Source organism: Oncorhynchus gorbuscha, linkage group LG24 (assembly GCF_021184085.1).
Source record: "Oncorhynchus gorbuscha isolate QuinsamMale2020 ecotype Even-year linkage group LG24, OgorEven_v1.0, whole genome shotgun sequence".
NCBI classification, from domain to species: domain Eukaryota; kingdom Metazoa; phylum Chordata; class Actinopteri; order Salmoniformes; family Salmonidae; genus Oncorhynchus; species Oncorhynchus gorbuscha.
Genome location: NC_060196.1, coordinates 51354375 through 51381047, shown reverse-complemented (window position 1 = coordinate 51381047; position 26673 = coordinate 51354375). Strand labels below are relative to the sequence as shown.

The following is a 26673-nucleotide window of genomic DNA, read 5'->3' as shown; positions in this document are numbered from 1 at the left end:
GCATCAACAGAGTGATTCATTTCAACCTATAGTCAACCATCTTATTAGTACTGGAACATTTACCATCTGTAAATATCTCATAGTTTTCTCTGTTCTCTAGTATAGATGAGACTCTAGAGAGACTCTGTGTTTAGACAGCCATGACTTCACTTCAGTTCAGAGCCAGCTCTACGGGGTGGCAAAGCTGGGCATGGACCCTCACGTTAGAATTTGTGCCCCCCCCCCCCCCCCCACACACACACACATACAGTTTTGTTTTTTACCCATAAACATAACAAATGGCATATGCATTAAAATGCCCGGTTTTGCCAATGTAGCGTTGTCAGGTCTGCCAGTAGCACAGACCGGGACAGAGGCTGTTTTTTTATTTCTTAACTTTTATTTAACCAGGGAAAATCATATTGAGACCTTTTGCAAATGTTCCCTGGGAACAATACAGAAAATAAAATTATACACAATTTAGAACACAAAATGAAATAAATAGCTAATATTCTATGCACAATAAACAATCAAACCAAACAAACACATTTATTAATATGAACATCCCTAGCCTTTCTCCTAAATTGACCCAGAGACAACAAGGGAGGGAGGGGGGGATATAACAATGCCATATTTAGTAGTTAAAATCTCCAAATGCATTCTGATAAGGCACCTAGCCATGCAATGTCATATGGTACAGCCTTCATTACCTTGTTTAGGAAGCTCATTGAATCCCACCCAGGACGAGTTCAAATTGACCGTTTATTTCTCAGAGGGAAAACAGTTGTTCACTTTTCTGGACAGTTAATAATAGACTAGATAGTACAGTCGTGGCCAAACGTTTTGAGAATGACACAAATATTCATTTCCACAAGGTTTGCTGTGTCTTTAGATATTTTTTGTCAGATGTTACTATGGAACACTGAAGTATAATTACAAGCATTTCATAAGTGTCAAAGTCTTTTATAGACAATTACATGAAGTTGATGCAAAGAGTCAATATTTGCAGTGTTGACCCTTCTTTTTCAAGACCTCTGCAATCCGTCCTGTCATGCTGTCAATTAACTTCTGGGACACTGATGGCAGCCCATTCTCGCATAATCAATGCTTGGAGTTTGTCAGAATTTGTGGGTTGTTATTTGTCCACCCGCCTATTGAGGATTGACCACAAGTTCTCAATGGGATTAAGGTCTGGGGAGTTTCCTGGCCATGGACCCAAAATATTGATGCTTTGTTCCTCGAGCCACTTAGTTATCACTTTTGCCTTATGGCAAGGTGCTCCATCATGCTGGAAAAGGCGTTGTTCATCACCAAACTGTTCCTGGTTATGGGATGTGATGGTACCATTCTTTATTCATGGCTGTGTTCTTAGGCAAAATTGTGATTGAATCCACTCCCTTAGCTGGGAAGCAACCCCACACATGAATAGTCTCAGGATGCTTTACTGTTGGCATGACACAGGACTGATGGTAGCGCTCACCTTGTCTTCTCCGGACAAGCTTCTTTCCGGATGCCCCAAACAATCGGAAAGGGGATTCATCAGAGAAAATGTCTTTACCACAGTCCTCAGCAGTCCAATCCCTGTACCTTTTGCAGAATATCAGTCTATCCTTGATGATTTTCCTGGAGAGAGGTGGTTCTTTGCTGCTCTTCTTAACACCAGGCCATCCTCCAGAAGTCTTCACCTCACTGTGCGTGCAGATGGACTCTCACCTGCCTGCTGCCATTCCTGAGCAAGCTCTGTACTGGTGGTGCCCCGATCCCGCAGCTGAATCAACTTTAGGAACATAAGTCTACAATCCACTGCCAGATACACATTCTGAGTTTATTCATGGTAGAGCATCAACAGAGTGGTTTGTTTCAACCTATAGTCAACCATCTTATTACTACTTATTTAATTCTTACTTAGACCTAGGTCTCATTTGCAAATGTTCCCTGGGAACAATACAGAAAATAAAATTATACACAATTTAGAACACAAAATGAAATAAATAGCAAATGTTCTATACACAATAAGCAATCAAACCAAACAAACACATTTGGACTGGGGTAAAACTTTAGGAGACGGTCCTGGAGCTTGCTGGACTTTCTTGGGCCTCCTGAAGCATTCTTCACAACAATTGAACTGCTCTCCTTGAAGTTTTTGATGATCCGATAAATGGTTGATTTTTGGTGCAATCTTACTGGCAGCAATATCCTTGCCTGTGAAGCCATTTTTGTGCAAAGCAATGATGCCGGCACGTGTTTCCTTGTCCTCATCAACACTCACACCTGTGTTAACGAGAGAATCACTGTCAGGATATCAGCTGGTCCTTTTGTGGCAGGGCTGAAATGCTGTGGAAATGTTTTTGAGGGATTCAGTTCATTTGCATGGCAAAGAGGGACTTTGCAATTAATTGCAATTCATCTGAATACTCTTCATAACATTCTGGAGTATATGCAAATTGCCGTCATACAAACTGAGGCAGCAGATTTTGTGAAAATATGTATTTGTGTCATTCTCAAAACTTTTGGCCACGACTGTAGCTACTAGCTTTGTTAAGTTTTGGTTGTGACGAGCTGATTAATTATAGCTGGCTAATAAGCATGGATATTCACCATGTTGAGTGCGATGCCGAGCTCATGGAGCAGCCTGCTGCCCCGAACACCGAGTTTGAGGAGCCTAGCAGAAAATGTAGTACCCACCCGTCCCCCACACTGTGTGCTGACCAACAAGATAGAGAAGAGCCATGGCCTAGCACCAACAGCATGAGGGTAACATTACAACAAGCACCTGCACCTCCGTTACCTCAGCAACTAGGATCTGATGACCTGTTGGATATAATCAAACTGAACCAGTGGAAGCAGAGTTTATTGATTCTTGCAAAGTGAAATCGCAACAACAAACGGACACCCCACACCTTTGTCAGCAATGCTGACTGAGCTGTTGGCACTGAAACATGTATTTGGATGAACATTTGGGACATCTACAGCAATGTGTGACACTTCTTTCTCCACTCTGAAGAACACAGACACAGCATGTTACATCAACAAAAAGCCCAGCTTGTCCAGCTGGCATTTGAGAGGGAACTGACAAGTACATTTTGCCACGAAGGAGAATGGAATCAGAAACTTCTCATGAGGTTCAACACAGCATGGAGGAGGCTGCAACTCGTCTAAATGGTAAGCTGGCATGGCCCTGGTCGCCATGCCAGAATGATTACTTCATTGGTTTTCCCTCATGTAAGCCTGGTTGTTTGGCAGATTTTTTATGTAATATATAGTTTAAGCTTTTGCTTTTTCTTCAATGCATCTTTTAAATGAATTTAATTGCTTGCTTTTGCTGGTCTAATTGCTATTGATAGATATACAGTTTTGTTATTTGACGGGTATAAGGACGATGACCAATGTAGCATATTGTTTGTGCTTTGAGGTGATGCTGAAATTGGCAGTGCCAATTAAAGTTATCCTTTCATTGTGCTGATGGGAGTGTGATGGCCGCGTGGTGCAAGGACAACAACCTCTCCCTCAACGTGATCAAGACAAAGGAGAGTATTGTGGACTACAGGAAAAGGAGGAGCGGGCAGGCCCTCATGCTCATCAACAGGGTTGCAGTGGAGCAGGTTGAGAGCTTCAAGTTCCTTGGTGTCCACTATCATGGTCCAAACTCACTAAGACAGATGTGAAGAGGGCATGACAAAGCCTATTCCCCTTCAGGAGACTGAAAAGATTTGGCATGGGTCCTCAACTGCTTGGCCTCTGACCGCAAGGCACTACAAAGTGTAGTGCATATGGCACAGTACATCACTGGGGCCAAGCTTCCTGCAATCCAGGACTTCTATACCAGGCGGTGTCAGAGAAAGTGTCATAAAAATGGTCAAATACTCCACCCACCCCAGTCATGGACTGTTCTCTATGCCACCGCACGGCAAGCGGTACCGGAGCGCCAAGTCTAGGTCCAAAAGGCTTTTTAACAGCTTCTACCCCCCAAGCCATAAGACTCCTGAACAGCTAATCAAAGGGCTACCCAGACCCCCCCCCTTTATGCTGCTGCTACTCTCTGTTTATTTTCATATCACCTCAATCACCTCAACTAACTTTAAAATGTACCTTTATTTAACACAGATTTTTTTGTTGTTGATTTTTTCAAATTTAACTAGGCAAGTCAGTTAAGAAGAAACTCTTATTTACAATGATGGCCTACCGGGGAACAGTGGGTTAACTGGTCTAGGAACAATGGGTTAACTGGTCTAGGAACAGTGGGTTAACTGCCTTGTTCAGGGGAACAGTGGGTTAACTGCCTTGTTCAGGGGCAGAATGACAGATTTTTACCTTGTCAGCTAGGGGATTCGATCCAGCAACCTTTCGGTAACTGGTCCAACACATTGACTCTGTACCGGTACCCCCTGTATATAGACTCACTATTGTTATTTTACTGCTGACGATTAATTATTTATTACTTCTATTTTCTATTTTCTACTTATCAATTTTTTACTTACCACTTTTTTCTTAACTTTTTAAAGCATTTTTGGTTAAGGGCTTGTAATTAAGCGCTTTGCTGTAAGGTCTAAACCTGTTGTATTCGGAGCGTTTGACAATATTCATTTGAATTGATTTGATTTGGCAGTAGCCTTCTGTCCATGGTCCTGAATCGATGGTTACAGATTGTTCTGTTTTAATCTTGAGCTACCAGTCTTCGTGGGGCCTCTCTTCAACACTGTGTGCTTTCTTTCAAAAGGACACTTGTTGTGTATATGGCTGTATTTCCAGTTGTGGAAAAAGTACCCAATTGTCATACTTGAGTAAAAGTAAAGATACCTTAATAGAAAATGTCTCAAGTAAAAGTAAAGTCACCCAGTAAAATACTACTTGAGTAAAATTATAAAAGTTTTTAGTTTTAAATATACTTAAGTATCAAAAGGAAATGTAAATGCTCAAATGTACAAGTACAAGTTAGAATAATAAGCAGATGGCCACATTTTCTAGTTTGTATTTATTTACCGAAAGCCAAGATGGCCACATTTTCTAGTTTGTATTTATTTACCGATAGCCAAGATGGCCACATTTTCTAGTTTGTATTTATCTACAGATAGCCTGGGGCCCACTCCCACTCTCAAACATAATTTATTAACGGAGCATGTTTTTAGTGAGTCCTCCAGATCAGAGGCAATAGGGATGACCAGGGATGTCCTCTTGATAAGTGTGTGAATTAGACCATTTTCCTGTCCTGCTAACATTCAAAATGTGCGTGAAACCAGTCGATTAATGACGAAAAATATAGCCAGTCCACCCTCAAACACTACCTTATTAGGGATTGTTTCATTATTCAGTCTATTATCTCTAGCTATATACCGTATTTAACTGCTGTTTAGCTGCTATTTATACATTTTTTTAAATAAAAATTGCACTTCAAATAGCCTAACAATGAGGAAAAAGTAGTCGGCTTGAGGATAAATTCAGCCACCACTCAGTGGGTCTTGTCTGGCTAATAGCCTACACAAATGGGCTGCAATATTCAAGGTAAATGTAATTCAATCAAATTAAATCCAATTTGAGAGACTCCCCTAGTCTCCTGAAGTCCTCCTTTTTTGCATCCAAATGTTTCCACGACGGCCTGTAGGTCCAGGTTGCAGGCCCGACTGTTTTCAGTACTGAGAATTGCCAACAATACTGTCGTTTCTGAGACTGGAGATGGCATAAAGAACTACCTAAGAAGCATCAGGCTCTCGTACTGATATCCTGTATGCTTTTGAATTGAGTAAGCACTGTCGCCGCTGTAGCCTTGACTACGGCAGTTGTTCACTGAAATCCCCTTATATTTTCCTCTTTTTCAAGGCCCGAGGAACTTTTTCCGTCACATTCCTGAAGCCCAAGAAACAAACCCTTCGCTTCCTAGTGCATATGGAAATTAAAAAGGTTTAAGAATTACTTTTGGAAGGTTACTGTCAAAATTCTTTATTACATTTAAATAATAGGTGCATTGGCCCCCAGGGCTTGTGCCGGCCCCCAGGGCTTGTGCCCCCCCCCCCTATTTTTGTTCCTTGCACTGACTGGTCCTGTCTGACTGGGTACATCCTAAATGCACCCTATTTCTTATGTAGTGCACTACAGTTGACCAGAGCCTTTTTGGATGTAGACCCTCTTCTTGATGCAGCAGGAGAATAACGATGCAGCAGGAGAATAACGATGCGGCAGGAGAATAACGACGCAGCAGGAGAATAACGACGCAGCAGGAGAATAACGACGCAGCAGGAGAATAACGACGCAGCAGGACAATAACGACGCAGCAGGAGAATAACGATGCAGCAGGAGAATAACGACGCAGCAGGAGAATAACGACGCAGCAGGAGAATAACGACACAGCAGGAGAATAACGACGCAGCAGGAGAATAACGACGCAGGTTGATTATGATTGGAATCAGTAGGTTGATTATGATTGGCATCAGTAGGTTGGTTATGAATGGCATCAGTAGGTTGATTATGAATGGCATCAGTAGGTTGGTTATGAATGGCATCAGTAGGTTGATTATGAATGGCATCAGTAGGTTGGTTATGAATGACAACACTATGTTGGTTATGAATGGCAGCACTAGGTTGGTTATTAATGGCAGCACTAGGTTGGTTATTAATGGCAGCACTAGGTTGGTTATGAATGGCATCAGTAGGTTGGTTATGAATGGCATCAGTAGGTTGGTTATGAATGGCATCAGTAGGTTGGTTATGAATGATAACACTATGTTGGTTATGAATGGCAGCACTAGGTTGGTTATTAATGGCAGCACTAGGTTGGTTATTAATGGCAGCACTAGGTTGGTTATTAATGGCAGCACTAGGTTGGTTATTAATGGCAGCACTAGGTTGGTTATTAATGGCAGCACTAGGTTGGTTATGAATGGCAGCACTAGGTTGGTTATTAATGGCAGCACTAGGTTGGTTATTAATGGCAGCACTAGGTTGGTTATGAATGGCATCAGTAGGTTGGTTATGAATGACAACACTATGTTGGTTATGAATGACAACACTATGTTGGTTATGAATGGCATCAGTAGGTTGGTTATGAATGACAACACTATGTTGGTTAAGAATGGCATCAGTAGGTTGGTTATGAATGGCATCAGTAGGTTGGTTATGAATGGCATCAGTAGGTTGGTTATGAATGGCATCAGTAGGTTGGTTATGAATGACAACACTATGTTGGTTATGAATGGCAGCACTAGGTTGGTTATGAATGGCAGCACTAGGTTGGTTATTAATGGCAGCACTAGGTTGGTTATTAATGGCAGCACTAGGTTGGTTATGAATGGCAGCACTAGGTTGGTTATTAATGGCAGCACTAGGTTGGTTATTAATGGCAGCACTATGTTGGTTATGAATGACAACACTATGTTGGTTATTAATGGCAGCACTATGTTGGTTATGAATGGCAGCACTAGGTTGGTTATGAATGGCAGTACTAGGTTGGTTATGAATGGCAGCACTAGGTTGGTTATGAATGGCAGCAGTAGGTTGGTTATGAATGGCAGCACTAGGTTGGTTATGAATGGCAGTACTAGGTTGGTTATGAATGGCAGTACTAGGTTGGTTATTAATGGCAGCAGTAGGTTGGTTATGAATGGCAGCACTATGTTGGTTATGAATGGCAGCAGTAGCTTGCGATTAATGACAACATGCAGGCTTTCAGCCCTGCTTTACAAATATACATCCTCACTAAAAAAAGATGCTAATATAAATTGAAAGTAAATGTTACATTAATGGATTAAGGGGTGCTCCTAGGGACATTATTTAGTTAGTTCTACTTAAAGGGCTACTTCAAGATTTTGGCAATGAGGTCCTTTATCTGCATCCAGTATGATGAATTTAGAGGTAGTTTCGTGAACCAATGCTAACTAGTGTTAGCGCAATGACAGGAAGTTTATGGTATCTACTACGATGCTAGCAGTTACCATAGACATCCAGGCATTGTGCTAATGCTAGTTAGAAAACTTCCTTCAAACTGCACTTCAAACTGCACGCAGAGACAAGACATTTCCAAAATCCTGAAGTATCCTTTAAATATCAAAGGATTTTCATCATAATACCCAATAAAGATAATCACACTGTGTTTATTGTAGCTATTGTAACACTCCCTAAAATCAAAGGATTTATGCTACTAAACTCGATGTTGATGATTAGACCGTGTGCGTCGTATTGTAATCCTTAAGGAGGGAGTTATTTCATGTGAAGATCACCACTGTTCAAGGTCTCAGAAGACATCTGAGGGATGCTAATTTGATAGCGAGACACACACAATCAAGTACCATTTAAAATTCAATAACAGTGTTATTGTTGTGTGTTTTGTTAATAATTCGACAGGCTCTTCAAAACGTGGGAGGATGGGATCAGAAGCAAGCCCAGGGACAAGACAAAGCTCTGATGCCAGAGAGGAGTGTGCTTCACTTTACCAAATGGCAATGTGTTTTTATGGCCTGAGTGCATCTTCTGTTGTCATTGAAATTGTGTAAAATAACACAATAGATGAGTTAGACAACAGGAAGTGCCTGTAGTGTCAGACGTCTGTAAGCTAAGTAGTTGGTTGTCCTACTGTGTATGATGACGTCATATCGCTGAGTCTGCCAGCATCCCAAATTGCACTCTATTCCCTACATGGTGCACTACTTTTTACACATAGTGCACTACTTTTGATGAAAGCCCTACGGGCCCTAGTCAAAAGTAATGCACTATATAGGAAATAGGGTGCCATTTGGGACGCAAACTGTCTTTCAGGGTGAAAGTCAAGATTTGTCATTTCCGGTCAGAAAAGCATCATTTCTAGCATCAGCAGATAGTGGCGACCTGATTGACCACATCTTTGTGGTGTCTTTGGCAGGAGATCAGCTATCTCAGCAGGGAACTAACAACACCAGAATAAGGAGGAATACCAAAATAAAACTGCTCCATAAACAAATCTGGAGAAGGTCTGTAAATCCATTAAATGAGCCTTAGGAAATTGGAAGGGAAAAAGGAAGGAAGGAAGAGGGAACGAGAGGAGACATGGCTGGGTCTGGCGTCTTAGCTTGGGAGGGAACGAGAGGAGACACGGTGGGGTCTGGCATCTCAGCGTGGGAGGGAACGAGAGGAGACGTGCCAGGGTCTGGCGTCTCAGCTTGGGGGGAACGAGAGGAGACACGGTGGGGTCTGGCGTCTCAGCTTGGGGGGAACGAGAGGAGACGTGGCTGGGTCTGGCGTCTCAGCTTGGGAGGCAATGAGAGGAGACACGGTGGGTTCTGGCGTCTCAGCTTGGGGGGGAATGAGAGGAGACGTGGCTGGGTCTGGCGTCTCAGCTTGGGGGAACGAGAGGAGACGTGCCAGGGTCTGGCGTCTCAGCTTGGGGGAACGAGAGGAGACACGGTGGGGTCTGGCGTCTCAGCTTGGGGGGAACGAGAGGAGACACGGTGGGGTCTGGCGTCTCAGCTTGGGAGGGAACGAGAGGAGACATGGTGGGGTCTGGCATCTCAGCTTGGGAGGGAACGAGAGGAAACACCGTGGGGTCTGGCGTCTCTGCTTGGGAGGGAATGAGAGGAGACGTGGCTGGGTCTGGCGTCTCAGCTTGTGGGGAACGAGAGGAGACACGGTGGGGTCTGCCGTCTCAGCTTGGGGGGAACGAGAGGAGACACGGTGGGGTCTGGCGTCTCAGCTTGGGAGGGAACGAGAGGAAACACCGTGGGGTCTGGCGTCTCAGCTTGGGAGGGAACGAGAGGAGACGTGGCTGGGTCTGGCGTCTCAGCTTGTGGGGAACGAGAGGAGACACGGTGGGGTCTGCCGTCTCAGCTTGGGAGGGAACGAGAGGAGACATGGTGGGGTCTGGCGTCTCAGCTTGGGGGGAACGAGAGGAGACGTGGCTGGGTCTGGCGTCTCAGCTTGGGAGGGAACGAGAGGAGACACGGTGGGGTCTGGCGTCTCAGCTTGGGAGGGAACGAGAGGAAACACGGTGGGGTCTGGCGTCTCAGCTTGAGAGGAGACGTGGCTGGTTCTGGCGTCTCAGCTTGGGGGGAACGAGAGGAGACACGGTGGGGTCTGCCATCTCAGCTTGGGAGGGAACGAGAGGAGACACGGTGGGGTCTGGCGTCTCAGCTTGGGGGGAACGAGAGGAGATGTGGCTGGGTCTGGCGTCTTAGCTTGGGAGGGACGAAAGGAGACGTGGCTGGGTCTGGCGTCTCAGCTTGGGAGGGAACGAGAGGAGATGTGCCAGGGTCTGGCGTCTCAGCGTTGGAGGGAACGAGAGGAGACGTGCCAGCGTCTGGCATCTCAGCGTGAGAGACTAGAGGAGACACGGTGGGGTCTGACGTCCCAGCGTGGGAAATCTGGGGGGGACACGGTGTGGTCTGACGTCTCAGTGTGGGAGACTAGAGGAGACACGGTGAGGTCTGGCGTCTCAGCGTGGGAGACTAGAGGAGATACGGTGGGGTCTGACACCTCAGCGTGGGAGACTAAAGGAGACACGGTGGGGTCTGGCGTCTCAGCGTGGGAGACTACAGGAGACACGGTGGGGTCTGGCGTCTCAGCGTGGGAGACTAGAGGAAACACGGTGGGGTCTGACGTCTCAGCGTGGGAGACAAGAGGAGACACGGTGGGGTCTGACATCTCAGTGTGGGAGACTAGAGGACACAGAGATACCCAACCAAGAGGAAGAGAACAAAATGCTCTCCAACAACAACAAGGGATTTGGAGTCCCTTTCTCGAAGGGTAAATTCCCCACCGGATTATTCCAAGGTAGGATACAAAGATAAAATAACATCTGAATTCATTATGGAAATAGAATGCACCCCAAATGGCACCCTTTTCTCTATACAGTGCACTACTTTTGATCAGGTCCCATAGGACTCTAGTCAAAGTTAGTGCACTATTTTGGGAATAAGGTGCCATTTAGGGTGCATCCTATTTCCATGTTGGAATTCAGATATGATTTTGTCTTTTTATCCTGCCTTGGAATGTCAGTGTATGCTCTACTGGTGTAGAAGTCAGGTGCAGGAGAGCAGAGAGTTGTGCTCTACTGGTGTTGAAGTCAGGTGCAGGAGAACAGAGAGTTGTGATCTACTGGTGTTGAAGTCAGGTGCAGGACAGCAGGAGAGCAGAGAGTTGTGATCTACTGTAGTGTGCAGGAGAGCAGAAGTTGTGATCAGGTGCAGGAGAGCAGAGAGTTGTGATCTACTGGTGTTGAAGTCAGGTGCAGGAGAGCAGAGAGTTGTGATCTACTGGTGTGCAGAACAGAGAGTTGTGATCTAGGAAGCAGGAGAGCAGAGAGAGTTGTGATCTACTGGTGTAGAAGTCAGGTGCAGGAGAGCAGAGAGTTGTGATCTACTGGTGTAGAAGTCAGGCAAACACTTTATTCAGCAGAAGCAACAACAGACGGATGCAACAGTGTCCAACAAACCTCCAGCCAAAGGCAAAAGTGCAAAGCGCGACAAAGTCACAAATAAGCAAAAATGTTTGACAATGAAACATACTCTGGGTTGAAACATAGTACCCGGGGGAAGAAGCGCGTCAATACAAAACACGTAACAAAACAATCCCACACAAAGACATGGGGGGAACAGAGGAATATATACATGTATATGCAGTTGATTAGGGAATGTAAACCAGGTGTGCGGGGAACAAGACAAAACAAACGGAACAATGAAAAATGGAGCGGCGATGGCTAGAAGGCCGGTGATGTCGACCGCCGAACGCCGCCTAAACAAGGAGGGGAGCCGACTTCGGCAGACGTCGTGACAGGTGATCCCTCAATAAGATCTGCTGTGTGGGTTTGTGCATCAATACAATCCTTATGACTGAGTAAATGGGTTTCAATAAACAGGTTAAACGGTATGTTCCTGCAACAGTAAAGTTTGATTATTTCCCCCCATTGTGTATTAATAAATACAGAGACAAATGAATATGAACCTGCTCCATCTTGAGCAGGAGTCTCTTTGCATACTGCTTCATTTTCCTCTCCACTTTCAAGTTGAACACTATCATTTAATGATTCAGTTTCATGGGTTGGGGTTTTCCTATATAAGATATTGTAAAACAGCTATTTGAATAGCAGCTATTTGAAATCCAACATCATTGTTACTGACTTACTATGGTATAGCGGTGCTATAAAGAACCATCAGACCTTGAAATTGTCCTTAGTGTAATAGACGCTGCATAGTCGCGGAGGCTCTTAGAAAAGCAAAAGCTTGGACTATCAGGATGATAACAACCAGATTCTACTGATGAGAAGAACTGTCCTTTTCAGAGGACAACTGGAATCTGATGTGCCCAGACTTTAACTGTATCTCCAATGGCACCCTATTCCTTTCATAGTGCACTACTTTTGACCAAAGCCCTATTGGCCCTGGTCGAAAGTAGTGCACTATATATGGAATATACAGCCTTTGTGTTGTATAGTGGGTGTCAGAAGCATTACTGTATGACGGTTGATGAATGAGAGAGCAGGAATATACATGAAGTCAATCTCACGATACATCGTTTCCATCACATACTCACAAAGCAAATCCTCTGAAACTTGAAATGTGTATTTTTTCCAGACAGACGACTAGATTTTAAAGTATGCCTAAACCATTTAGGGGGGTAATTTGGGTACAAAATAATACAGTGGGGATTGTGATGTTGAGGTATTTTAACTGTTTGTTCCTAAGTCCTACCGGTTGCATTGTATTGTAGGAAAGAAAGAACAGACACAACAGGGAATCTTTTAGGAATATATTTCTGATTGAAATAGCTTTTAAACAAACAGCTGGTCACTTTGTGCATTTTACAAAACACTGTTTTCTTTGAAATAACGCCACACAAAGCACTTCAGAGGTCGAGAGCCAAACACAAGCGGAACAAAACAACCAAAAACTGCGGTTGAAACATTTCACATCTATTATACACACAAACTCTGCTGTCATGTTGACATGGGCACAGGACAACATGGCCATGAGCATACTAAATATACAGAAATGATAACATTCCTCCAACTTAAAATAAAAACCTTTAACATGTTATTCATATCCAGAACAAATAAACCTCAACAGATGGATGGATCAAAACCTTTTTTAAATCCACTTCACAATGGTTAAATCCTTCTCTGGAATCAAACAGACACAATTATCTGTTAGAGACCTCATCAAATGGCCTTCTTCTAACTTTTAAAACTGATTGTCACCGTGTCAAATCTTCCATGCTGGCCCGACATCAGCAAAGACATTGGAAGCAGTATTAACATTGGCGTAAGTGTAAAGATTTACTTTATCTTGGCCTAATAGAATTTGAAGATGTAAAATCAATTAGATTGACACAATTAACTGTATTGTCCCCAAAATAAAATGTGTCTTCGGCATTCAGGTCCAGACTAGTCTGCAATGAATCTGGGCACCTGGGGCCTCATTTATAAATGGCATTGTATGCACAATTTAGGATTACATCTGTGCGTACAAATCTTTATATAAATGAGGGCCCTGGTTGTCATCGGTACTGAAGTACCTGTACCTGTCTACAGTAACATACTGCTACGTTATATCCAGATCAGGGCTGCTCCAGAGCCGCTCTTCCTTTCTGAGAGCCACTGGACTTAAATCCTAGCAGATGTCTATCTTTAAAAAGCATGTGAAGATGGGATTAATCTGGACATCAGAAGGCCCAAGGCTCATGGATCATTATCTGCATTTTACACACTGATAAACACACACCCACGCGCGCACATGCACGAGCGCACACACACACACATATCTCTTTTAACTCAATACAAAGCAGTGTGCTGAGCCATTTCGTTCAGTTTCAATGGTTTTCAGTGTCCATTCTAGAAATCAATTTTGGTTGTGCAATTTACAAAGGAACACATTTGAAGGTTAAAATGTACATTTCTATGAAACAGAAGGGGCTTGTTGAGGAGACCACCTGCAAGCAGTGACGGTAAACAAGAGATTGCTTTTCTATTCCTGACTCCTTAAGACAGCCTTTGTGTCACAAAACCAGAAACACACTCCTAGAAATTAGCCTGCGCTACCAGATTAGCTAAGAGCAAAGGATTCCACATGACACTTTCTGAAATGCCTCAGACTTTAATTCAGGATCCAAGAGCATTATAATTTAAGGGCATGATATATTACAGATGTAGGATCTTAATTAGATTTTTAACTTTCCTGGGGTTTAAAATTAAATCAAATTGTATTTGTCACAATGCTTCTGAAGTTTGTCATTTCAACTTTGAAATGTCAGACTTGATTTATCCTTGTCTATTCATTATAATCTATGTAAAAATGTACATTTCCTGTTGCTGCAGGATTATTTTCTTGTTGTAGCAAACTGGCTCAAATTAAGATCCCACATCTGTAGGTGAATGAAAATACATATTCTGTAGTATTCACCACAAGAGAGTTGTTTGAAATAGCCCTCAGTTAGAACGATTTAACAGATTCTGTAAAATGGAAGGAAAATACTTCCTCGAGGTAATCATGTTTTCAATTTAGATAATTGTATTGAAAATTATAATTGTTGATATAGCAACACTGTGCAGGTAGCCTTAATGTATTTACTCATTTTCTCTCCTTATTCCCTATATTTCGATTCATAAACGATTTGAAAAAGAAATACATTTGAACATAATTAAAATGGCCTTAATTTAAGCACAAAACATAAAGATTCTTCGGTAGCCATACAAGCTTCACTTTAGACCTTTTGGCAAATGGACACGGTAAACAACAGACTATTTCACTGAATTAGTCTCCCCTCTAGAGCCATGTGGTACTCAAAATGGCTTCTAAATGCGTTACCTATGTCATTCCATATCTTACTTTTTATTTTAAGTTAATCAATCCTTTTTAACTCTCTCTTTTGAGTCCATATCAAGGCGTTCTGTATCTTCTGCACTCTTTAAATCCAGGCCTTGTGACAGAAACACCACAAGAACAGTCAGCAGCTGTACGAACAGCAAAGCAGTCTGGCGGAGCTAACTAGCTTCACAGGACAGATAGCAGGTATTTATAGAACAAGTCGTTGACAAGAACAAAAACATTTAGTCCGAAAAATAGAATCTTCTAAAACACCCCTTGACACTTTTAAAGTGAAACTGGTGAAACAAATATGTACAGGATTCCAGAGCTTAGGTACAGGGAGCCGTTGTCAACCTTTGAGCTCATGTGTCAGGGACACTGTCGGTCGCTTCAGTGTTGGATTCAGTTCACGCAGTGCATGCCTATGGCAGCCGAACCCACACATCCTTTGGTATAGATGAAGCAACAATACACTTTCATTATCATCAACATCATCCTCAACGTCCCCATGATGTGTAGGAAGAGCTCCACAAATAGCAGCCACAAATAGCAGCTTTAGGACGTGCCACATTTCAAACTCGACTCCCGTTTCATGTATATCTTATAATGTTTTTAAAATCAGCCACAGCAGCAGCAATGTCATGTAAAGATGCATCAGCCATCGTTGGCCAAGTCATGGGAGAGATACTGTATCACTGTATCACTGTCCAGACACACACGGTCTTCTCCTTCACAGTCTGGGGCTTACCCCCTCGTTCTGTCTCTGAGATGTGGAAACGCGGCGGGACCGCTGGGTTGTTTCGTGTTAGATAGTAGAGAAACGTCTCCATCTTGATTCCTCTACTAAATCTTTTCTCCTCCCACACTCAGACTGCCTCCCGCTTGTCAGGCGTACATCTCCCCTGTCTTAAGAGCCACCAGCTCAGAGTCCTCAGAGGTGTGTCTGCCGTTTAAGTGTTCGCTGTTGCAGTCGTGGTGGTACATGAAGGCGGGCACCTCAGTGATTGATGTGGCGGTGTAGGAGGTAGAGCGCATGGAGCAGTGGTCCCTCCGTCGCTGACCCCACTGTGCCTTGTACTGAATCCATTGTCGCTTCAGAGCTGCCTGCACCTGAGAAAAAGGAATATTCATATTATAAACTATATTCTCTAATTGGTGAGTACACACACCAACGGATAAACACACACAGAGTGAGAGTGAGAGTGAGAGTGAGAGTGAGAGTGAGAGTGAGAGTGAGAGTGAGAGTGAGAGTGAGTGAGTGAGTGAGAGTGAGTGAGAGTGAGTGAGTGAGAGAGTGAGAGAACAACCATATTAAGCCACTCTTGGAGGACAATGGATGTACATAAAACTTCTTTATTATTACAATCGCTGCATTTCAGCTGTTGCCTTCATCAGGGTTTTACAGACACACAGAGAGACTCATTAGGCACGGACAGGTGAACAGCAAAAAGACACATGGTCTGTTTATACCTCACTGTCACCTCACAGCAATTTAGTCCCTCAATGTCATCTCACAGCATTTTAGTGCACAGCCACACATTTTCATCAATATGCATGATCATTAAATCAATGTAATGTGACTGAGCTCAGGAAATGTGGATTCATATGATAAATGTTAATGGCAATTTTTTAGACAGGAAGAAACAGAATTGAATCACAATTTCCTGTGATGAATTGAAGGACAATAGCTTCTCCTTACTGAGTTTAGTGCAGGTAGAGTAGATTGATGAATTTACACTCGCTTATCTGCTGTTCCTCTTTTGAAAATCACCAAGTTAGTAAATTATACATTATGAGAGTATGAAATTATTCAGCACAGCACAAATCTGATTAAGAAAAAAATGAAAACCGGAGAATTATCTTGTCTGATAACTTTATACTGCATGAATGAGCGCGCACTCTAAAAATGGAAAGCAAAGCAGTGTTTGACATAGTTCTCTCAGAAGAATGGCCTGAGCCAGCACAGGGAACATCTAATTCCTGAACAATGCCACACTAATTATTGAGTGAAAATGAGGACAGGACACACTGCACTCTCCCATGATCTAATGATGCAGAGCATGTCAACAACTAGCATTGAAAATCGAGTAAAAATGACATTCGCCTGTCTTTTTTTCAGTCTGACGTTTTTAATCATACTTTTGAATACTAGTTGTTCCTGCCAAAATCAGCACCAGGACCTAGAGACACACTGCTGTGCACAGGATTTCACTTTTCTTTTTAAAAACTACTTGTACTCTGGTCCAAAGTAGTGCACTATATAGGGAATAGGGTGCAATTTCAGACGCAACCTAGAAAACATAACAATAAGTACTACTTTTTTCCTCATTGTTATTCATTGAGTTATTCAACAGACTGTGTAGCTAGTGTCGAGTCCCAAATGACACAGCTATTCACTTTATATTGCACTACTTTTGACCATGACCCTTTGGGGAAAAGGTGCCCATAGAGAATGTATGGAATATGGTGTCAATTGGGACACAGCCTAGGTCTAGGTAGTTTGGCCCCAGAATCAAATTGTGCAATGAACTCATCCCCAAAAATGAATGGCCCAAATTAGGAGACAGTAAAAGCCATTATGCTGCAAAGCAAACAAACATTCCCTTACTGTGTCAATGCGTCTTTTATCCCCCCCGACACTGCTGAATCGGTTCTTCGGACACGTCAAACTTGGTTTACGAGAGCCGATGGAGATGCTGATGGGGCCTGGTTGCTCACGCATGAGCTAATAATTGACCTGTTTTCCCGGCCCAGAAATCTTTTCCTACGTATAAAATATTACTAAACACTGCGCCTGATGGTGAACGAACACTATGTTAATTCGCTGTGTTTTTGTCAATGCCAGATTCGACCTCATGCTGTGTATTCAAATAAGGTCTCTGTTTTTCTGGGTGTGTGCATTGTTTTTCTTTCTACTTTCTCAAGTGAAGAAAATGCTCAGTCACTCTTTCACCTGGTCTGTGCTCAGACTGGGCAAGCAGTACCTGATGCAACTCCTGACCTATTAAATGTGTTCTCTCAATGTATTTTATTAACTGACTGGGTGGGTGGGCCTATGTTAAAACCTCTGGCCGTTCTGGATCACAGCATCTACAATATGACCTAAAAACAAATCTGAATGGTCTCTTTAAAAAACAAAACAGTAATGTCCTTAAAAATGTGTTGTTTGTGTTGGTGACTCTAGATTATGGACATCCGCTGTCAGACAGCAAACAACTGCAGGCTGAGGTGAGTGAGCGACAGACAGACAGACAGACAGACAGACAGACAGACAGACAGACAGACAGACAGACAGACAGACAGACAGACAGACAGACAGACAGACAGACAGACAGACAGACAGACAGACAGACAGACAGACAGACAGACAGACAGACAGACAGACAGACAGACAGACAGACAGACAGACAGACAGACAGACAGACAGACAGACAGGGTGGATGATTGGCCCAAGAGATGTTCAAGTGTCTGAGGCATTTCTAAGGCTTGTCTTCCTTCCTCTTCATCTGAGATGGTCCTAGTGCTGTTGCCTCTGCTACTGTACAGGAGTCAGCTGACTCCATAGATTCAGTGCAGTAATGCTCTCTCTCTCGAGTCCTGACAGCTGAAATGGTGTGCATGACGGGACAGACGAGTCCTGACAGCTGAAATGCCACCAGGCAGCAATGAGCTGTTTCATTGGGGTCTGACTCATCATTCCCTCAACATGGCCAATTAAAACTATACTTTGCCAGAGGTTCAATTAAAGCTGTACTTTACCAAAATGTAAGGGTTCTTCAGAGGTTCAATTAAAGCTGTACTTTTCCAAAGGGTAAGGGTTAAGATATTCTATTAAAACTGTACTTTACCAAAGGGTTCTTTTAGAGATTCTATTAAAACTGTACTTTACCAAAAGGTAAGGGTTCTTCAGAGGTTCAATAAAAGCTGTACTTTACCAAAGGGTAAGGGTTAAGATATTCTATTAAAACTGTACTTTACCAAAGGGTTCTTTTAAAGATTATATTAAAACTGTACTTTACCAAAGGGTTCTTTTAGAGATTCTATTAAAACTGTACTTTACCAAAAGGTAAGGGTTCTTTTAAAGATTCTATTAAAACTGTACTTTACCAAAAGGTAACGGTTCTTTTAAAGATTATATTAAAACTGTACTTTACCAAAAGGTAAGGGTTCTTCAGAATTTCAATTAAAACTGTACTATACCAATAAACAATGTACCAAAGTATACGGGTTCTTCAGAGGTTCAATTAAAACTGTAATATACAAAAAAACTTTACTTTACCAAAGGGTAAGGGTTCTTCAAAGGTTCAGTTAAAACGGTACCATACCAAAGGGTAAGGGTTCTTCAGAGGTACAGTTAAAACGGTACCATACCAAAGGGTAAGGGTTCTTCAGAGGTACAGTTAAAACGGTACCATACCAAAGGGTAAGGGTTCTTCAAAGGTTCAGTTAAAATGGTACCATACCAAAGGGTAAGGGTTCTTCAGAGGTTCAGTTAAAACGGTACCATACCAAAGGGTAAGGGTTCTTCAGAGGTACAGTTAAAACGGTACCATACCAAAGGGTAAGGGTTCTTTAGAGGTTCAGTTAAAACGGTACCATACCAAAGGGTAAGGGTTCTTCAAAGGTTCAGTTAAAATGGTACCATACCAAAGGGTAAGGGTTCTTTAGAGGTTCAGTTAAAACGGTACCATACCAAAGGGTAAGGGTTCTTCAGAGGTTCAGTTAAAACGGTACCATACCAATAGTAAGGGTTCTTCAGAGGTTCTGTTAAAACGGTACCATACCAATAGTAAGGGTTCTTCAGAGGTTCTGTTAAAACGGTACCATACCAAAGGGTAAGGGTTCTTCGGAGGTTCTGTTAAAACGGTACCATACCAATAGTAAGGGTTCTTCAGAGGTTCTGTTAAAATGGTACCATACCAATAGTAAGGGTTCTTCAGAGGTTCTGATAAAACGGTACCATACCAAAGGGTAAGGGTTCTTCGGAGGTTCTGTTAAAACGGTACCATACCAATAGTAAGGGTTCTTCAGAGGTTCTGTTAAAACGGTACCATACCAATAGTAAGGGTTCTTCAGAGGTTCTGTTAAAACGGTACCATACCAAAGGGTAAGGGTTCTTCGGAGGTTCTGTTAAAACGGTACCATACCAATAGTAAGGGTTCTTCAGAGGTTCTGTTAAAATGGTACCATACCAATAGTAAGGGTTCTTCAGAGGTTCTGATAAAACGGTACCATACCAAAGGGTAAGGGTTCTTCGGAGGTTCTGTTAAAACGGTACCATACCAATAGTAAGGGTTCTTCAGAGGTTCTGTTAAAACGGTACCATACCAATAGTAAGGGTTCTTCAGAGGTTCTGTTAAAACGGTACCATACCAATAGTAAGGGTTCTTCAGAGGTTCTGTTAAAACGGTACCATACCAATAGTAAGGGTTCTTCAGGGGTTCAAGCTTAAACTGTTACTGTATACTGTCTACTGTACCTCAACAAACAAATTATATAAGAGTACAACTGAATGGGAAGTTGCTGGTTTCCAATGAATGAAGAAAGATATTCTGTGTTTTGTGTGTTGTATTAGTACAGTAGTGCTTACCTCGCCATTGAAAAAGCAGAATATCGTTGCCACTAGTAATCCCTGGAGGGAAAACAAGACAATCACACACTCTTAGAAAAAAAGTTGCTATCAAGAGCCTAAAAGGGTTCTTCGGCTGTCCCCATAAAATAACCCTTTTTGGTTCTATGTAGAACCCTGTAAATAGAGTTCTACCTGGAACCAAAAATGATTCGACCTGGAACCAAAAAGGGTTATTTTATGGGGACCGCGGAAGAACCCTTTTGGAACCCTTTTTTCTAAGAGTGAACCTTATGTCAGATCAGAGCTTTGGTAAAGACTGTTCTGCTAGCATACAATCAATTGACTTACATACCTGGTAATGCATTAATATATGCATGATGTAGTCATTACCTGGTAATGCATTAATATATGCATGATGTAGTCATTACCTGGTAATGCATTAATAAAGGCATTACCTGGTAATGCATTAATACAGTCATTATCTGGTAATACATTAATATAAATATGACCTGGTAATGCATTAATATATGCATGATGTAGTCATTACCTGCTAATGCATTAATAATGTCAATATCTGGTAATACAGTAATATAGATTTGACCTGGTAATGCATTAATATATGCATGATAGTCATGACCTGGTAATGCATTAATACAGTCATTACCTTGTAATGCATTAATAAAGTCATGTTTTGATAATACATTAATATAGATATTACCATGGTAATGCATTAATATAAGCATGATGTAGTCATAGTGATTACCTGGTAATGCATTAATATAAGCATGATGTAGTTGTAGTGATCAGTTTCATTACCTGGTAATGCATTAGTATATGCATGATGTAGTTGATTACCTGGTAATGCATTAGTATATGCATGATATTTCATTACCTGGTAATGCATTAGTATATGCATGATGTAGTCATAGCGATTGCCTGGTAATGTATATGCTGTAATGCATTAGTATATGCATGATGTAGTCATAGCGATTACCTGGTAATGCATTAGTATATGCATGATGTAGTCATAGCGATTACCTGGTAATGCATTAGTATATGCATGATGTAGTCATAGCGATTACCTGGTAATGCATTAGTATATGCATGATGTAGTCATAGCGATTGCCTGGTAATGCATTAGTATATGCATGATGTAGTCATAGCGATTAACTTGTAATGCATTAGTATATGCATGATGTAGTCATAGCGATTACCTGATTAAAATGCATTAGTACATGCATGATGTAGTCATAGCGATTACCTGGTAATGCATTAGTATATGCATGATGTAGTCATAGCGATTACCTGGTAATGCATTAGTATATGCATGATGTAGTCATAGCGATTGCCTGGTAATGCATTAATATATGCATGATGTAGTCATAACGATTAACTTGTAATGCATTAGTATATGCATGATGTAGTCATAGCGATTACCTGGTAATGCATTAGTATATGCATGATGTAGTCATAGCGATTACCTGGTAATGCATTAGTATATGCATGATGTAGTCGTAGACCTCCCCCGCCAGACGGTTCTCTGGCCTCCAGGGGAAGATGACAAACTGGATGCCCAGGAGAGGGACCAGGATCAGCGTCGCTCTCACTGCCTTCATGTACATGTTAGACTCTGCCCGGTGGGTGTCCCTCAGCTTAGTAACCAGCACCCTCACGATGTTCAGCAAGAAGAACAGATTCACCTGGGGAAGAAAGAAGGCATTTTATAAACATCTGAACATGGTTGCTGTGTCTGAAAGAGTTGCAACCTAATCTGATTATAATGATTTTGTCTAAACAATGGAAGTCTAAACACCAGCATAGGACACAATTAGCTTTGATTGATGTGTTGCACATTCAACAGTATAACAATACATGATTTTTGGTCCAATGATGGCTACCTACGTATTAAGTTTGGATCTTGAAGAACATCCAAGTACCATTATGTTCTACCTGGAACCAAAAGGGTTCTTCAAATGATTCTGCTATGGGGACAGCCAAATAACTTTCTAAGGTTCTAGAGTGTAGGATGTAGCTTACGAGCAGCGCTGCCATGATGGGCCCGTGGACCACGTAGAGCAGGTGGGTCTCGACACTCATCCAGCAGCTACAGGAAGGAGAAACATTCTCTGTCACACAAGTCTACAAACAGACAATGAATTCTTCTTCTTCTCCTTCTAGATCTGTTCACTGCAACCCACCACACAGCTGCTCTGTTTATTTAAAATACTAGTGCAGAGGACCATCACTCACTTGTCATCAAAATACTTCTTCCTTGCCACGGCATGAATGGATGCAGGCACTAAGGGAAACCCTGGAAATCAGAAGAAAGACTCTGTAAGGACATCTGCAAAATGTCAATTAATCAATTCATGAATCAATCAATGAATGATGTTATGTGTATTATGACGGAAACATCTACATTGCGGTTATTACATTTTACATTTAAGTCATTTAGCAGACGCTCTTATCCAGAGCGACTTACAAATTACAGTAATTAGCATGTAATCCCTCAGTTATAAGAGTAACTTCTTGTCTATCTTCTGTATTTTCGATAGAAGAGGATAAAGGGGAAGTTCACTGAAAATACAACTGAACATGAACACAGACAAGGTAAGTGGAGAAATCATGTTCATTTGTATTTTGAGTCAACTATCCCTTTAAGGCTGTTAAGCATAATTTAACTACCCTTTAAGGTGAAGATACCTGGCAGTGCAGACAGCCAATGGAAGCCCTTCCTAAATTCAAAACAAGCTTATACTATCCTACAGGTGTAGGATCTTAATTTGACCTATATTGTCACAACAAAAATCATCCTGGAGCAACAGGATTTGAATGTTTAGTCCATAATGTTGCTTGATCGGTGGTTAGGCTATTAGCTGGCCAACAGTAGGAGACATGAAAAGTACAATACTGTTACAGTAATATAACCGTGTGTTAGTGTGGGTTTTCAATGAATTTATGTAAATCACTAACCCTAACCCTCATCTGCAATCAATACCTGTGATGTAATAAATTTGTTGGCAATAAAAGTCATCAAATTAAGATCATCCTCATCATGCTGTCTGCTACAAGCTGAACAAGAATAAACCCACACAGTAATTTCCTCTAATAATCCAGTCTTGTTAAATCCTTCTCCATTAACAACACAACCATACCAGTGTTTATTGGGGGTTTCATTTTAGCTGGGCCATAAACAGATTAAACAGATGAATCCGAGCTGCGGGTCCGTTTAGAAGTGATTTATCAAAGCTCTACGGCCATATTGGCTACAGATGGACTAGCTGGATGTCCTCCATCCATTCCTCGGGGTGGCTGTGTGAAAGACACTGTAGCTTCTGCCCAAGGTTATATCACGGCATCTTTAATAATGGCCGACCATTCACAGTTATCGTATCACTTATCGGACAGGCAGGGCTCATATTATAACACATCACTCCTCCATTAAAGAGGGGGGAGAACAGAACAGACAGCACGTTAACAGCAGCTATCCAATAGGAAGAGCTACTAAAGCTGTCAATCTGATACAGGGTTTGGTGGGGTTGACACACAGGGAGTGTCGCAGTTAACAGTGACCTCAGGGTTGTCTCTGATCCTGTGTCCCAACACAGATTGTGTCCCATTGTGTTGTGTGACACACAAGCTGATCTATGTGTGATTCACCGATGGTGGGAGCTGTTTACAATGTTATTTTATTTCTACAGTGAGTACAAGGTGATGAAATATGAAGATCGGCTATGAATCATGATATAGGAGCGCAGAGGCCTCCGAGGCTAGGTGAGTTTATGGTTTTGAACACACTATAACATGCAACAGGTTGCTATGAAGACTTATTGCTGTATCATGTTACCTCAGACGTCATTAGAATAGATAGAATAGTTGGTGAAATACATGACCCAAAAACAGATGGGCAAGTTGACAAGGATATGAGTTCAATTCCAGCAAGGACAACATAAAGGGGGAAAAACTGGTTTGTCCGTTGAATGAAACCATTTTAGCTAAACAACTGCAGAATACATATAATGTAACATGTTCAAACGTAAAATAAAGCGCTAACAAAAGGGAATAATTATCACTGACTATCATGACTGACCATCAAGTGAATCATTTAATTACTGTCTGAGAATGCTGTTTTGGTGACTTGTTTTCATAAAAGCAGATGGGGAGAAGAGGAAGTATGTACACTACCGGTCAAAAGTCTAAGTGACTACCTCATGAAGCTGGTTGAGAGAATGCCAAGAGTGTGCAAAGCTGTCATCAAGTGGCTATTTGAAGAATCTCAAATATAAAATAGATTTTAGTAGCGCTTCCCTTCCTCTTCTTTCTACTAAGGTACACAATAGTGCATTTTGGTAGACAGAAGGTGCTCTTTGGTAAAAGGGGTGAATTGGTCATCAAAAAGATAAATGAAAGGAGGACCAAGACACTCTTCATATAATGAATTAAAATGCCTTTATTTGTATGGCATGTTCAATAGAAACAAGGTTTTAAAAATCTGACGCGTTTCGGCTGCATGGCCTTCGTCAGGGAGTACAAAGAAATAATACATTGTCCTCTTTTGAACAGCTTTTCCAATCAACCCTAATTTGAAGAGGGAGTGGTTACAAAATGGACCATGATAGTTTGTTGGTGATGTGGACACCAAGGAACATGAAGCTCTCAACCTGCTCCACTACAGCCCTGTCGATGAGAATGTGGATGTGCTTGGCACTGTAGTCCACTGTAGTCCCTGTAGTCCACGATCATCTCCTTTGTCTCCTAATTTGGGTAAATAAAAACCTCTATGACCTATTCCTGTGCATGTGTCACGACTCTGACCGAAGGTCTGGGAGTCGAGATGGCAGGCGGAACATCTCTCGATCACCACAGGTGAGTCAGCACCAAACTCACCCAGAACATGTTTGTCTTGATTTTTTTCTTACATTTTTCCCCTCTTCCCAGCATAGGGCAGGGCGCTAGTCGATTCAGGCACAATTGGGAGCTTTATGGATCGAGGACTTGCTATTAAATTAGGTGTTCCGCTTGTGCCGATAGATTCTCCCTTTCCCGTGCACTCCCTAGATAGCCGGCCATTAGGGTCAGGGGTGGTCAGGGAGACCACAATCCCACTGGACATGGTAACGCAGGGGAATCATAAGGAGCGTATCAGTCTCTATATTATTGATTCGCCTGCGTTTCCAGTGGTGTTAGGGATTCCTGGCTGGACCAGCACAATCCTAAAATTTTGTGGAGACGGGGTTCTCCAGGGGTGGTCAGAGGAGTGTTCTGGAAGGTGTCTGGGAGTTTCCGTCGGTGCCACCTCGGTGGAAAGTCCAGACCAGGGTCCCACAGTGTGCATTCCCCCCGAGTATGCCGATTTGGAAATCGCTTTTAGTAAAAAGAAGGCGACTAAATTACCACCACATCGACCGGGAAGGGATTGTGCGATAGATCTCCAGGGTAACGCTGCGCTTCTCAAGAGTCACCTGTACCCATTGTCCCAAGAGGAGACGTTGGCTATGGAGACATATATCACGGAGTCTCTGGGACAGGGGTACATTCGGTCCTCCATTTCACCCGTCTCCTCAAGTTTCTTTTTTGTGAAGAAGAAGGAGGGAGGATTGCGTCTGTGTATTGATTATAGAGGTCTAAATGCCATCACAGTGGGGTTCAGCTACCCACTACCTCTCATTGCTACGGCAGTGGAATCCTTTCAGGGAGCGCAGTTCTTCACAAAATTGGATCTCAGGAGCGCGTATAGCCTGGTGCGTATTCGGAAGGGAGACGAGTGGAAAACCGCATTTAGTACCACATTGGGCCACTATGAGTACTGCATCATGCCGTATGGGTTAAAAAATGCTCCAGCCATTTTTCAATCCTTTGTAGGCGATATTCTCAGGGACCTGCACGGGCAGGGAGTGGTTGTTTATATCGATGGCATTCTGATCTACTCAGCCACTCACGCCGCGCATGTGTCTCTGGTACGCAAGGTGCTTGGTAGACTGCTGGAGCATGACCTATAGGTCAAGGCTGAGAAGTGTGTGTTCTCCAAACGAGCCGTCTCTGGGTTATCACATTTCCACCTCGGGGGTGGAGATGGAGGGTGACCGCAGTAAGGCCGTGCGTAATTGGCTTACTCCAACCATGGTAAAAGAGGTGCAGCGGTTTTTGGGTTTTGCCAACTACTACCGGAGTTTTATCCGGGGTTTTGGCCAGGTAGCGGCTCCAATTACCTCACTGCTAAATGGGGGCCCGGTGCGGTTGCGATGGTCAACAGAGGCGGACAGAGCTTTCAACAGGTTGAAGGCGCTGTTCACGGATGCACCCGTGTTGGCGCATCCGGACCCCTCTCTAGCATTCATAGTGGAGGTGGACGCGTCCGAGGCTGGG

At 42.6% G+C, this 26673-nt stretch overlaps 1 protein-coding gene across 1 annotated transcript in view; it reads right to left on the bottom strand.

Moving 5' to 3' along the window:
- Positions 1–12667: 12667 nt before the first annotated feature.
- Positions 12668–26673, bottom strand: part of LOC124013377 (calcitonin gene-related peptide type 1 receptor-like) — a 133254-nt gene continuing 119248 nt past the window's right edge. The window contains exons 12-16 of the mRNA XM_046327682.1: positions 22558–22618; positions 22345–22411; positions 21789–22007; positions 20326–20367; positions 12668–15845 (exon numbers count right to left, since the gene is read on the bottom strand). Of these exons, the coding sequence (XP_046183638.1) occupies positions 15621–15845; positions 20326–20367; positions 21789–22007; positions 22345–22411; positions 22558–22618 (614 nt within the window). The 3' untranslated portion in view covers positions 12668–15620. The remainder of the gene's footprint in view (positions 15846–20325; positions 20368–21788; positions 22008–22344; positions 22412–22557; positions 22619–26673) is intronic.